This window comes from Mercenaria mercenaria, chromosome 7 (assembly GCF_021730395.1).
Source record: "Mercenaria mercenaria strain notata chromosome 7, MADL_Memer_1, whole genome shotgun sequence".
NCBI classification, from domain to species: domain Eukaryota; kingdom Metazoa; phylum Mollusca; class Bivalvia; order Venerida; family Veneridae; genus Mercenaria; species Mercenaria mercenaria.
The window spans coordinates 29,021,837-29,035,439 of NC_069367.1; the positions used below are offsets into that span (position 1 = coordinate 29,021,837).

General features: G+C 35.7%; 1 protein-coding gene across 1 annotated transcript in view; it reads left to right on the forward strand.

Moving 5' to 3' along the window:
• Nucleotides 1-207: 207 nt before the first annotated feature.
• LOC123554513 (sodium leak channel NALCN-like) overlaps nt 208-13,603 on the forward strand; it is a 76,257-nt gene continuing 62,861 nt past the window's right edge. Inside the window, exons 1-6 of the mRNA XM_053547084.1 lie at nt 208-387; nt 7,692-7,901; nt 8,299-8,478; nt 11,769-11,852; nt 12,678-12,817; nt 13,175-13,306. Of these exons, the coding sequence (XP_053403059.1) occupies nt 7,791-7,901; nt 8,299-8,478; nt 11,769-11,852; nt 12,678-12,817; nt 13,175-13,306 (647 nt within the window). The 5' untranslated portion in view covers nt 208-387; nt 7,692-7,790. The remainder of the gene's footprint in view (nt 388-7,691; nt 7,902-8,298; nt 8,479-11,768; nt 11,853-12,677; nt 12,818-13,174; nt 13,307-13,603) is intronic.

The following is a 13,603-nucleotide window of genomic DNA, read 5'->3' on the forward strand; positions in this document are numbered from 1 at the left end:
TCCTCGTGAAATTTGGCACATTTAAAACGCATAATAAATCCCGATTATCAGTAGTTTGTGCTTCCTTCTATGACCAACAAAACAGAAATCATTTTTACTTCTCTACCAATGTTTCAGTTTAGCGAATTTAGCATTCATTGCAAATTTTCGGTTTTCCAGCTTCAGCAACCGGTGTTCATGTAAAATTTTCCCATCCGGGTACTTTCTCAAAAAGATGATGAGGAAGATAAATTATTTTTAAGAAGAAACGACAGAAAAATTACATTTCATAATGAAACACAGATAAAAACAACTTTTTTTCATGTAGTTTTTGAAAAATTACATGGTAAATTCAAATTAGAAGACGAAAGTTGTGCAGTTATGGGTGCAAAGGATGATTTTTGCCAGGTTCTGTCATCTTGGACATCTGTTTCATTTTACACTTTATGTTGTATTCTAAAGACTTTAGTAGAAATTTTGACTGTCATACAGTTATGTAACCTTAAAAGTTAAATCCCATTGAGAGTAGAAATCACGAGTAGATAATTCCACTGTAGTAACTCCAAAAACGAAGAAAAACTGCTTTGGAGTACACTCAGTGACTCAGTACAGTGCTTTTTAGGGTATAGAGCAGGATAGATTGATAAATTTTGTATTTAGACCTAAATTATTGTACAAATTTTCATATCATTCTTTAAAATACTGGCATGCAGACACAGGGATTTCCCAGATGCGTGTTTTCTGCATCCCTGACTCATATTTTGGGCCAAGGACTCGCATTTGTGAACTGGCATTTGTCCGCGGGACCTGCTTTTCGCCGATCCCATTTTCAGTACTTTGGTCCTTTTCAGTACTTAAGCTTCTTTTTGGTAGTTACTGTCGCCTGCGCTGGCAAATTTCAAGCATCTAACTGACACACGATTATGGCTATATACCGCTACTTTCTTTATTTTTTGTAAATAAATTCTCAACAGACTTAAATAATAATGCAAAGAACGTTCCAAATAATGTTAGCCTAGGCCAGTCTGATAGAGTTGAAACTAAATACCAAGAGAAACTCGAAAGAAAGAAAGTTTTTACACGAGTGGAAAGATAATTTTGTATGGCTTTGCTACTGAAATAACGTTATGTATTGCAGCTACTGTGTATCAAATAGAGTTGCAGGGCTTTTTCACCCTATCTCACGGGGCCGATATTCGGCCCCATTCCCAATGCCAAATATGCTCTATTTTTCCCAATCTGGAGCAAAAAATTCCCAATCCAATGAAAAATTTCCCAACTGAAATCAGTTACTTTCTGTTTTTTAATAATAATTCTTGCACAATTAGTTTTGTTTGCCAAGTAAATTAAACAAAATGTTGGAAAAACCAACTCGTTACTATTTTTAGTAACACGACCGTCTGCAAGCTCGGCAAAAAATAATTACAAGATTTTGCTGAAGAAATGCATGATTTGCATGCAAAAACCTCTTAAAATACATAAAAACACAAATATTAATTGAATAAAGTACCCAAAACATGTTGACAGGTAGTTCTTTTATCATTAAAATCAATTGTCACATATTTTCGCGACCTAGTTTTTACACTCGAAAATACAAGCACTTTGCCATTCTACTTTTTGGATAACTTTAGTTATAACTTTAGTGAAAACAAACTAAACAAAAATAATAGCATGACAAATAAAGAGTTACTGCATTTTTAGGCAATATTGGAACACAATCCTGAAAAAAAAAATCAAAATTTCACAAGGGGATACTGTCTACCAGTAAAATTTGAAAACTGAAGATTTAAACTAATATATATTAATTAAAAACTCACTTAATTTGTCAGTATATTTTCCCAAATTTGACAATTTACCGCGTTAAAAATTCCCAATATGACCAGGGGCCTTTTTCCCAAAACCCCCTGAAAAAGCCCTGAGTTGGGTATCGCCCCTGAAAATGTATCGCGATATTATCATGATACTTTTAGTTGTATCGCGTATACTTACAAATATTGAATGAATGCAGTTTTTAACTGAGTTTACAAACTTAAGCCTCAGAGCTCTCTTGCTTTTTTGGACTTGGGCCAGGGTCCATGCAAGGGGAGAATTTCGCATGATTAAATATAACTTTACTGACCCAAACCTGAATTCTGTTAATTATTTACTCTGTTTCATGAGTTCTGCCAACAATAAACAACATTATTCAGGCATCACATCGGGTATTTTTTCTCTGAGCTACAACATTTTCGGAAACAATAAAATTACAAAGCCAACAAGTCAACTGCAAAGCACAAAGCATTGATGCTCTTGTAGGAATTATAGCACTCCAGAAATTATTTTTTCTGATCTTTCTACCCTTCCAAAATCTATTTAAAGATACAAAGTTTTGTCAGCATATCATTTTTATAATTATTTGCCATTTATAAAAGGGGTTTTGAAGATTTTTTCTTAAGCAGATCACATTTTAACATTGCCTAAAAGAGGGTGGGATTTGACACTTTTACAAGTTTTATTCTGGAAAAATGTTCCAAACTAAGAGCTGCTTTTGCAACAGTTGTCATAATTGTTTAAGTTTGAATCAGATCCATTCAGTAATAACAGAGATAGAGTGAAAGTGCATAAAACTTTAACCTGAAATTCTAAGTAAAAAGGGGAATAATTCATGAAAAATTGTGCCAGAGTTAAGCATCTTGTGTCATAAGATGTGGGTGATGATGCTGAACAACTATTTTAAGTTTGAATCAGATCCATTCAGTAATAACAGAGATAGAGTGAAACTTTAACCTGAAAATCTAAGTGAAAAGGGGGGATAATTCATGAAATATTGGTGCCAGAGTTATGGCCCTTATGTCAGATGATGTGGGTGATGATGAGGAATAACTATTTCAAGTTTGAATCAAATCCATCAAGTAATTACAGAGATAAGTTGAAAAAAGAGAAAGTGTAAAAAAACTTTAACCAAGGTGGGGACGCGGAAAGACGCTGACGCTGACGCCAGGTCGAGAAGGATAGCTCTCCTTATACTTGGTATAGTCGAGCTAAAAATGCTATAAATCGTAACCTGCTCACCACACATATAATCATTTAAAGCAAACAAAATAATGATTATAATTATCCAGTTTGTTATTCAGTAATCTAATTATCTGGCCCATTGACTGTCTATAATCAAATAAGACTGTTGCAAACTGGCTTCCGCCTTTCAATAATGGATGTTGTTTTCGATCGGCAATTAGCGTGTCACCTCATGTCAGTTTTGGTATTCACGTCAGTTTGATTTTGGTTAAAGATAATACTTTTATCTTCAATAAGTATCAAAATATTTGTGATTTTTTAGCTCACCTGTCACAAAGTGACAAGGTGAGCTTTTGTGATCGCGCGGTGTCCTTCGTCCGTCAGTGCGTTCGTGCATGCGTCCGTAAACTTTTGCTTGTGACCACTCTAGAGGTCACATTTTTCAAGGGATCTTTATGAAAGTTGGTCAGAATGTTCATCTTGATAATATCTAGGTCAAGTTTGAAACTGGGTCACGTGCCATCAAAAACTAGGTCAGTAGATCTAAAAATAGAAAAACCTTGTGACCTCTCTAGAGGCCATATATTTCACAAGATCTTCATGAAAATTGGTCAGAATGTTCATCTTGATGATATCTAGGTCAAGTTTGAAACTGGGTCACGTGCCATCAAAAACTAGGTCAGTAGGTCTAAAAATAGAAAAACCTTGTGACCTCTCTAGAGGCCATATATTTCATAAGATCTTCATGAAAATTGGTCAGAACGTTCACCTTGATGATATCTAGGTCAAGTTCAAAAGTGGGTCACGTGCCATCAAAAACTAGGTCAGTAGGTTAAATAATAGAAAAACCTTGTGACCTCTCTAAAGGCCATATTTTTCATGGGATCTGTATGAAAGCTGGTCTGAATGTTCATCTTGATGATATCTAGGTCAAGTTCGAAACTGGGTCACGTGCCATCAAAAACTAGGTCATTAGGTCTAAAAATAGAAAAACCTTGTGACCTCTCTAGAGGCCATATGTTTCATGAGATCTTCATGAAAACTGGTCAAAATGTTCACCTTGATGATATCTAGGCCAAGTTCGAAAGTGGATCACGTGCCTTCAAAAACTAGGTCAGTAGGCCAAATAATAGAAAAACCTTGTGACCTCTCTAGAGGCCATATTTTTCATGGGATCTGTATGAAAGTTGGTCTGAATGTTCATCTTGATGATATCTAGGTCAAGTTTGAAAGTGGGTCACGTGCCTTCAAAAAGTAGGTCAGTAGGTCAAATAACGAAAAAACGTTGTGACCTCTCTGTCTCTAGAGGCCATATTTTTCATGGGATCTGTATGAAAGTTGGTCTGAATGTTTATCTTGATGATATCTAGGTCAAGTTTGAAACTGGGTCAGCTGCGATCAAAAAGTAGGTCAGTAGGTCTTAAAATAGAAAAACCTTGTGACCTCTCTAGAGGCCATACCCTTGAATGGATCTTCATGAAAATTGGTCAGAATGTTCACCTTGATGATATCTAGGTCAAGTTTGAAACTGGGTCACGTGCCTTAAAAAACTAGGTCAGAAGGTCAAATAATAAAAAAACCTTGTGACCTCTCTAGAGGCCATACTTTTCACGGGATCTGTATGAAAGTTGGTCTGAATGTTCATCTTGATGATATCTAGGTCAAGTTTGAAACTGGGTCAACTGCGGTCAAAAACTAGGTCAGTAGGTCTAAAATTATTAAAATCTTTTGACCTCTCTAGAGGCCATATTTTTCAATGGATCTTCATGAAAATTGATCTGAATGTTCACCTTGATATCTAGGTCAGTTTAGAAACTGGGTCACGTGCGGTCAAAAACTAGGCCAGTAGGTATAAAATAGAAAAACCTTGTTACTTCTCTAGAGGCCATATTTTTCATGAGATCTTCATGAAAATTAGTGAGAATGTTCACCTTGATGATATCTAGGCAAAGTTCAAAACTGGGTCACGTACCTTCGAAAACTAGGTCAATAGGTCAAATAATAGAAAAACCTTGTGACCTCTCTAGAGACCATATTTTTCAATGGATCTTCATGAAAATTGGTCAGAATTTTTATCTTGATAATATCTAGGTCAGGTTCAAAACTGGGTTACATGAGCTCAAAAACTAGGTCACTAGGTCAAATAATAGAAAAAACGACGTCATACTCAAAACTGGGTCATGTGGGAAGAGGTGAGCGATTCAGGACCATCATGGTCCTCTTGTTTTTAATATTTCATTAAATTATTATGAAACTAGTTTTGTTTAAAAGAAATATAAAACCACTCGACCTTTTACGGAATGCAACGGCGATCTCAGATTTTAGTGTAGACAAAAAGCGCGGAGAGTAGTTTCCCTTTATCAAAATGGCGACAATGACATTTGTGATTGTTACTATAATACATTATGTGGTCTAGTATCGGCCTGTATCGATACCCGGGCATTGTATTGTGATACCGTATCGTTAAAGCAAAAATCATGATTCACCGATGCATCGATGATATCGCCCCAACTCTAGTATCAAAACTGTATTATTGAACAAAATTGCTGCTGCAGGCAGACCACAGTCATAGTATCATAAGTTTGATAAAAACACTCAATGACAAATAGTAAATGGCTACAGCTTGGAAATTTTAGCTGACATGAATCATATAAATGGGTAATTATCATGCAGATTTACCAGTAGGATGAATAAAAATAAATACAGGTCAACTTATAAATATAATACTGTATCTTTTAGGTTGTTAGATATTTGCTATACAATTCATAAAAATCTCATTAAATATACATGTAATAGGGGACCCCCAAAAGTCACCCAGGATACCCAAATTGGCAAGTGTGGGAGTCCTGGGACCCTCATCCAGAAAGGCCAAGGGAAATCCCTGCAGACAGACATTCTGGCATACGTTTTATTTTTAAATGTTTGCTTGTATTATTTTTCATATATGTCATCAAATGAAAATAGAAGCTATCCTTTACTGACTAAATCAGTGTGTTTGTAAAAAAACATCAGTGGATGAAAACTATTGGACATGTTGGATAGAAATCTAAAAAGCTGAATGTTTTTGAAAAGAGAATACATTATTATTCTGATTTAGTAAAAAAATCTTTGGAAGTTTGTTTAGATGTGGATTTTAAACTAATAATGGAAAAAATGACCAAAGCTTAAAGCTATCCTATACACCCTAAATGATATTACCGGTAAATCAGCGCATATATGTAAACAATGGCATGGAAAGAAATAACACATGAATTTCTGTTAAAAGCTGAATGTTTTGAAAAGAATAGCTTTTCTCTGTCTTATATACAAACAAAAACTACTACATTTCATTTTTAGCTCATCTGATTTTTTGAAAAAAAAATGATGAGTTATTGTCATTACTTGAGCGGTCTGCGTCGGCGTTGCCTGGTTAAGTTTTATGTTTAGGTCAGCTTTTCTCCTAAACTGTCAAAGCTATTGCTTTGAAACTTAGAGCACTTGTTCACCATCATAAGCTGACCCTGTATAGCAAGAAACATAACTCCATCCTGCTTTTTTCAAGATTTATGGCCCCTTTTGTACTTAGAAAATATCAGATTTCTTGGTTAAGTTTTATGTTTAGGTCAACTTTTCTCCTAAACTATCAAAGCTATTGCTTTGAAACTTGCAACACTTGTTCACCACCATAAGCTGACCCTGTACATCAAGAAACATAACTCCATCCTGCTTTTTGCAAGAATTATTGCCCCTTTTGGACTTAGAAAATCAGTTTTCTTGGTTAAGTTTTATGTTTAGGTCAGCTTTTCTCCTAAACTATCAAAGCTATTGCTTTAAAACTTGCAACAGTTTTTCACCATCATAAGCTGACACTGTACATTAAGAAACATAACTCCATCCTGCTTTTTGCAAGAATTATTGCCCCTTTTGGACTTAGAAAATCAGTTTTCTTGGTTAAGTTTTATGTTTAGGTCAGCTTTTCTCCTAAACTATTAAAGCTATTGCTTTAAAACTTGCAACAGTTTTTCACCATCATAAGCTGACGCTGTACATCAAGAAACATAACTCTATCCTGCTTTTTGCAAGAATGTTGGACCTTTTTAGACTTAGAAAATCATGGGTAGGACAATATTTCTATTATACAAAAAAATCAGATGAGCGTCAGCACCCGCAAGGCGGTGCTCTTGTTTTAAATCGGAATGCAGGAAAAATTAGTTGGCTTTCTGCTATACCCTAAAGCACTGTATTGTGATGTGATCGGGTATAATTCTCTGAATATAGTTTAGACTATTTATAATCAATTATTTCAGTCATTTGTATAACATTGCAGAAAAGTATCAGAGGTCATCAGGCCAATTTAATTATTTTCTCAAGTTATCGGGTCTAGGATTTGGTAGTTTTTACAGACAATCTTTAGATTTAGATCTATGGAAATTTTCAGTCTATAAATTTACAGACCGGGTATTTGAAATATGTTTAAATAATTACAGTTTAAATCAAAACTGCAGGTTTAAACTTGAAGATTTTAAGATTGCATGCTTATTAAATCAATCATTTAGAATGATACATAGCCCAAGAAGAAATTTACCTTGTAAAAATTGCTATACAGTTGATTGAGGCCAAGTACATTTTTGTCTGGCACCTAGAATATTTTAAATACTTCCTTTTCAGTGTAGATCTGTGTGTTACTGTACTTTTGGTTTTAAAATCATGATAATTGATTTTTTTTGTTGGTTTTTCAGTTACCAGAAGCCATAGGCAGAAAAAATAACATCTTGTAATCATCATCATCATCATCATCATCAGTAATGTGATTGTTGAAGGAGGTATAACAGAAGAAGATGTTGGTCAACAGAAAGACCAGTTTCCGGGAGAATCTCCCACTGTCTGACTATGGACCAGATGAAAACCTCAATGACAATGCAGACATTGATTGGGTCAATAAGGATTGGGTAGATATTTTGTCAGTTTTATTATCTAGTGTTAGCAGAACAAGAGAATAATAATATCCACATGATGAAAATAAAAGCTTGTTATTTAATATTTAGTAGATGAAAGTCCCAACTTGAAATGGATGGAACCATTTATTTTCTTCTGAGTGTATGACAGGTGTTCTATTTACACTGCCTCCCCCCACCCCCAGCATATAGTGAGTCTAGGCCAATACTGCTGGAAGCAGTTTTAGTTTAATTCATCATCTGCCTCTGACTGCTAGTTTGGATATACCAGTCACAACCTGAAATCCATCAGTGTTAGAATCAAACTTTGGTTGGAAGCACTGTGGCACATTCTGCTAACTACTGTTAACTGTATAGTTGGCTTCCTTTAATATTGACATCACTATTTCAGGTACGACGCCTGTTCAGAGGTTGTGCCCTTGTGAGTGTTATGTCTGTCAGTATGAACACACCAGCCACGTTCATGTATGTTCCGTCGCTGGAGTATCTGACGTTTGTTCTCGATCTCATTGTCACATTCCTCTTCACAGCAGAAATGATCGCTAAAATGCATATCAGAGGAATACTTAAGGTGGGTTTAATATTTATTATAATTGAGCCGCGCCATGAGAAAACCAACATAGTGCATGTGCGACCAGCATGGATACAGACCAGCCTGCGCATCCGCACAGTCTGGTCAGGATCCATACTGTTTGCTTTCAAACGGTATTGCAATTAGAGAAACTGTTGGTGAACGGTATGGATCCTGACCAGATTGCGCGGATGCGCAGGCTGGTCTGGATCCATGCTGGTTGTAAACGCACTATGTTGGTTTTCTCATGGCGCGGCTCGTATGCATTTTAATTAGTTGAAGTAAGAAAAGAATACTTCAGAATTTCTGTCTTCTCATCTGTTACATTAACCGTGATTTCCGCAACAGTTTGTCCATGGGAAGAATACTGTATATAGAATTAGATCTGCACTAACCAATTTCGTTTGAATTAAGGTTTCGATGGAGGCCTTGAGAAACAAAAATCAAACAACACCAAATCATAGAAAGAAAGAGTTGTTTGACATGAAAATTGAACAGCATGTAAAACATGTATATTACTTTACGAAACAAGTGTCAGTATACTGATATAAACATTGAGTTCCGGAAAAAGGCTGCCTAAAGGGGCTCCACTTCCGGACAGTTAAATGCCTTTAAAAACTCACCATTTTCAAAGAACTGTTACACATGTTTGTTTTGATGCATTTGCAATAGAGTGCGAGTGGTGAAATTTCACGTAACAAGGTGGAACATAGTTTTCAGCAATTGTTTATCTTTTTTTTCTTTACAAATGGCATTCATTTTCAAAGGGAGACAACTTTTTCTCAAAGATTACTTAAAATAATCGGAAAAAGTTGTTTCCCTTTGAAAATGAATGCCATTTGTACTTAAAATAATCGGGAACAGTTGTCTCCCTTTGAAAATGAATGCCATATGTAAAGAAATAAAGATAAACAATTGCTGAAATCTGTGTTCCACCTTGTTATGCGAAATTTCACCACTCGCACGCTATTGCAAATGCATCAAAACGAACATGTGTAACTGTTCTTTGAAAATGGTGAGTTTTTAAAGGTGTTTAACTGTCCGGAAGTGGAGCCCCTTTAGGCAGCCCTTTTCCGGAATTCAATGTTTATATCAGTATACTGACATTTGTTTCGTAAAGTAACCCTTACAGAAGCAAGCCTCTGTGGCGTACATGCTGCGTATTTGCCGTGTATATGCCGCGAACACAGTAGTACGCCAGAGGAGTACTTTTCACATACACCGCATGCCGCGTACATGCCGCGTACTATTTCGACGAGTACACAGCATGTACGCAGGAGGTCACTAGTACACTTCAAGTACGCAGCACAGACTCTGAAAATTTAAGGAGTACACTGCATGTACGCAGGAGGGACTTGTACAAGAAAATAGTACGCTGCATGTACACCGCAGATACTTCGAAATTTATAACACTTATATTTAGTTGCATTAAAGTTGTTTCCCCTTGATGCAGTTACGCCATTTTCTTCAGATGTTTACCAAATTACATGCTACAAAAATTGATTTATTTCATTGAAAAGTGGATGAAGAAAAGCATACTAATTTATTTGATAACATCAGTCTACATTATTTTGGTAAGGGTAAATACTTATTGATGCATGTCACTTATCTTTTTTCTGTTTTTTTCTGTCCAAATGATCAGCATTTGCATAAGAAAGTTGGTGGGGTAAGGAATTTACATTATCACAGCAGTTTCGCCACAAGAGTACACAGCATGTATGCAGCAGGAGTACACAGCATGTACGCCGCAGGACTCGGGCCAGGAGTACACAGAATGTACGCCGCAGGAGTACACAGCATGTACGCCACAGGAGTACACAGCATGTACGCCGCAGGCTCATTTGCATGCGAAAAGTGTATGTGCCGCGTATATGCTGCGTACTATTTCCCGCATACTAAATTCCTCCAGCGTACATCCTGTGTACTATGTAGTCCACAGCATGTACGCAGCAAGTAGTACGCGGCAGAGCTCATTTGCATGTCAAAAGTGTACTACAAACGTACTATCGGTGTATGTGCGGTGTATATCCTGCGTACTATTTAAAGCCCTTGATTTCAGTACACATCATGTACACATCATATACGCTGTATGTACACAGCAAGAGTACGCAGCAGGCCTTTTTCTTCTGTAAGGGAATATACATGTTTTACATGCTGTTCAATTTTCATGTCAAACAACTCTTTCTTTCTATGATTTGGTGTTGTTTGATTTTTGTTTCTCAAGGCCTCCATCGAAACCTTAAATTATCTCCTCAATACACTAGAACATGAAAAAATGTTCTAAGAGTGTGATACTATCAAACTTTGTCCAGTTTTGAGATTGCATTCTAACATACCAGTGGTATCTTGATTATCAGTAGATTCCTGCCACTGTATACCGTATTTTCCCTAATTAAGGCCCCCCCTCTAATTAACGCCCCCCACCCATTTTGGAGGGAAAAAAGTCAACAAGAACAGGAAAAAAATCACCTACCTCATTTTTATAAGTCCACATAATAAGTAATTTACAGTACTAAAGTCCAATGTATTGAAAATTAAACACACTTTTAAACAGTCCATGTACCGTAAGTCCAAAACATTTGTACTATAAGTACGGTACGTATCCAATCATCAAACAGAAAATTAAACGGTAAATACATTTTTGATTTGTTTTTATACCACTCGCCCACACGCTTCCTGCCAACTTTAAATAAACTTGCGGCAAAGTGTTTACCCTTTTCTTTGGCAGTTTTAAGAACTTAATTTAAAGCAGGCACAGCAGCGTGTCGAACCATTGACATTGTGTATTGCGCTATTAGCTACCCGCATGTACTAAGGAAAATGTTATCGGAGTACACAGCTGTTTGGGTCATGACGTTATGTGTAATGTCGCGAGCATGTCAAAAAGCCAGACATGAAATACACGAGGTACCGTATTTAAATGCATAAAAGACACACTGCATTAAATTGGATGCCAAATAATTACGTTTTAGGGGGATTAAACAACACAGAAACACTGTACAGCTAGTTTGAACGATGTTTTTAAGTTTTGTAAAAATTTTCATTTTTTATTTTTTTACCTCAAATGAAAATGTAACGCCCCCAGGGGCGTTACATAGGGGAAAATACGGTATATAATCTGATAAAAATTTGGGAATGAAATACTGTTGTTTTATGTCCAAGTTTTCACTTTATCACAGTTTTACTGTATTTTCTCTCACATTTGATTTTGACTTCTTATTGTAGCTAAAAGATGCTACTTAAATGGATTTTGCTATATATATATAATTCATATCCTTAAATCTTTGCAGGGAGATGTACCATACCTACGTGACAGATGGTGTCAGTTTGATTTTTTCATGGTGTCATGTCTCTGGATATCAGTCCTTTTACAGGTGAATTAATACAAGTCAGTCACTTTGGAGCAATATGGATGACCAAAATCTGTTTGTTCCAAGACAAGATAGGAGATAGATAAAATATATTGTGAATTCATAAATATTCTTGTTGGCCTATTCTTTGTGGTTGATTCAGTCCTGACTCAATTCAGTTTATGTTCACAAGTTGAAATCGACAAATTTTTATATCCACGAAATAGCTGTTCAGGGCAAAACTGCGAAATTTTTTTGCCTATGAATTTAAAAAAAATTCACAGTTATTTAATGTCTCCAAGACATCTAACAAGGTAATTTAAGCTTGATGAGCTTTTTAGCTGAAGGAAAGAATGTTGTTGCTCCGTAATGGTTACTGTATAATCGTTTAATTTTGTGGGCATGATATTTGCGGGGTTTGGACCTAGAAATAGCTAGTTCTTGGGATATGGATTTGGATTTCAATTGTGAGATAAGATGTACGTAAATTTTCGGTGTTCCTCTGGATTTAATTTCATGCATTGACGGAACCATGAAACAACAAAAATTAGTCGCCCCAAAAATAGTAATGATTTCATAGTATTACAGTAAGAACATGATTAAGTTATAGATGAATATTTCCACTTTGTAAGGTGTCTATTCTAAAAAATGTAGTCCTTTAGAATTGATACTGACTTCACTGTTATCACAAAGAAAATATTTTCTGACACATATATGTTCACTCCTTTTAATAGTTACAGTAATAATATTTTTTTAATCAATTAAGTTGCATTTAAATGAGTGTATATCTCTTCAATTCTTTTTGCATTATGGTATTATATATTGAAAGAATGTGTCTGTTATTTACAGGTTTTTGAGCTGACCAGGGTTGTTCAGCCATATTCCTATTGGTCGATCTTGAGGTGTATGCGTCCACTGATCCTGATCAGAGTTTTCCGAGTTTTTCTGAAATTCTCTCTACCTAAAAATAGAATCAACTCAATATTTAAGTATGTTATAACCTTATCATTTTGCTATGATACACTTCTTAGTGTAGGACACAGTATCAGTTATTTTCTAAAGATTTATTTTAATTTTGCTTCCCTGACATAACGTAGTATGTACATAAATTCCTTACAGTTTTGAAACCTGTATGTGAAGATTTTCCATACATTGATAGGATGTATAAATCCTCTTGACTGTGTCTTTTTTTCTCTCAACATGTATAAACATATAATTTGTTGAATTACAAGTATTCAGATACAAATGATAATTTACCACAAACATCAAGTGTGAGTCCTTGCAGAGGTGACAGCCAAATACACACTGAGGAGAAAATATACATTCTAGGGATTTTTACATTTCAGACGTTCGGGACAGCAGATCTACAATGTGACGATATTTTTCCTGTTCTTTATGATGCTGTACGGGATTCTGGGTGTGCAGATCTTTGGGGAACTGAAACATCATTGTGTGAGAGAAAATGTGACAAATACATCGTAAGTGGCATTGTTTGGTTTTAACCCTTACCCTGCTATATTTCTATAATGGACTGGTCCATCTTTCAATTTGGACAGTACCATTTATTATTCAAAGGGGTTTACACTGAAAATTTACTGACTGAATAGCGAAGAGTGCAGACCATGATCAGACTGCACGGATGTGCAGGCTGATCTTGGTCTGCACTGGTCGCAAAGGCAGAATCATCTGCCGCCAGCAGGCTAAGGCTTAACTGAAACATCCTCAGGGTTAAATGTTTGAAGTATTTGCAGAGTAAGAACTAATAAATATACAAA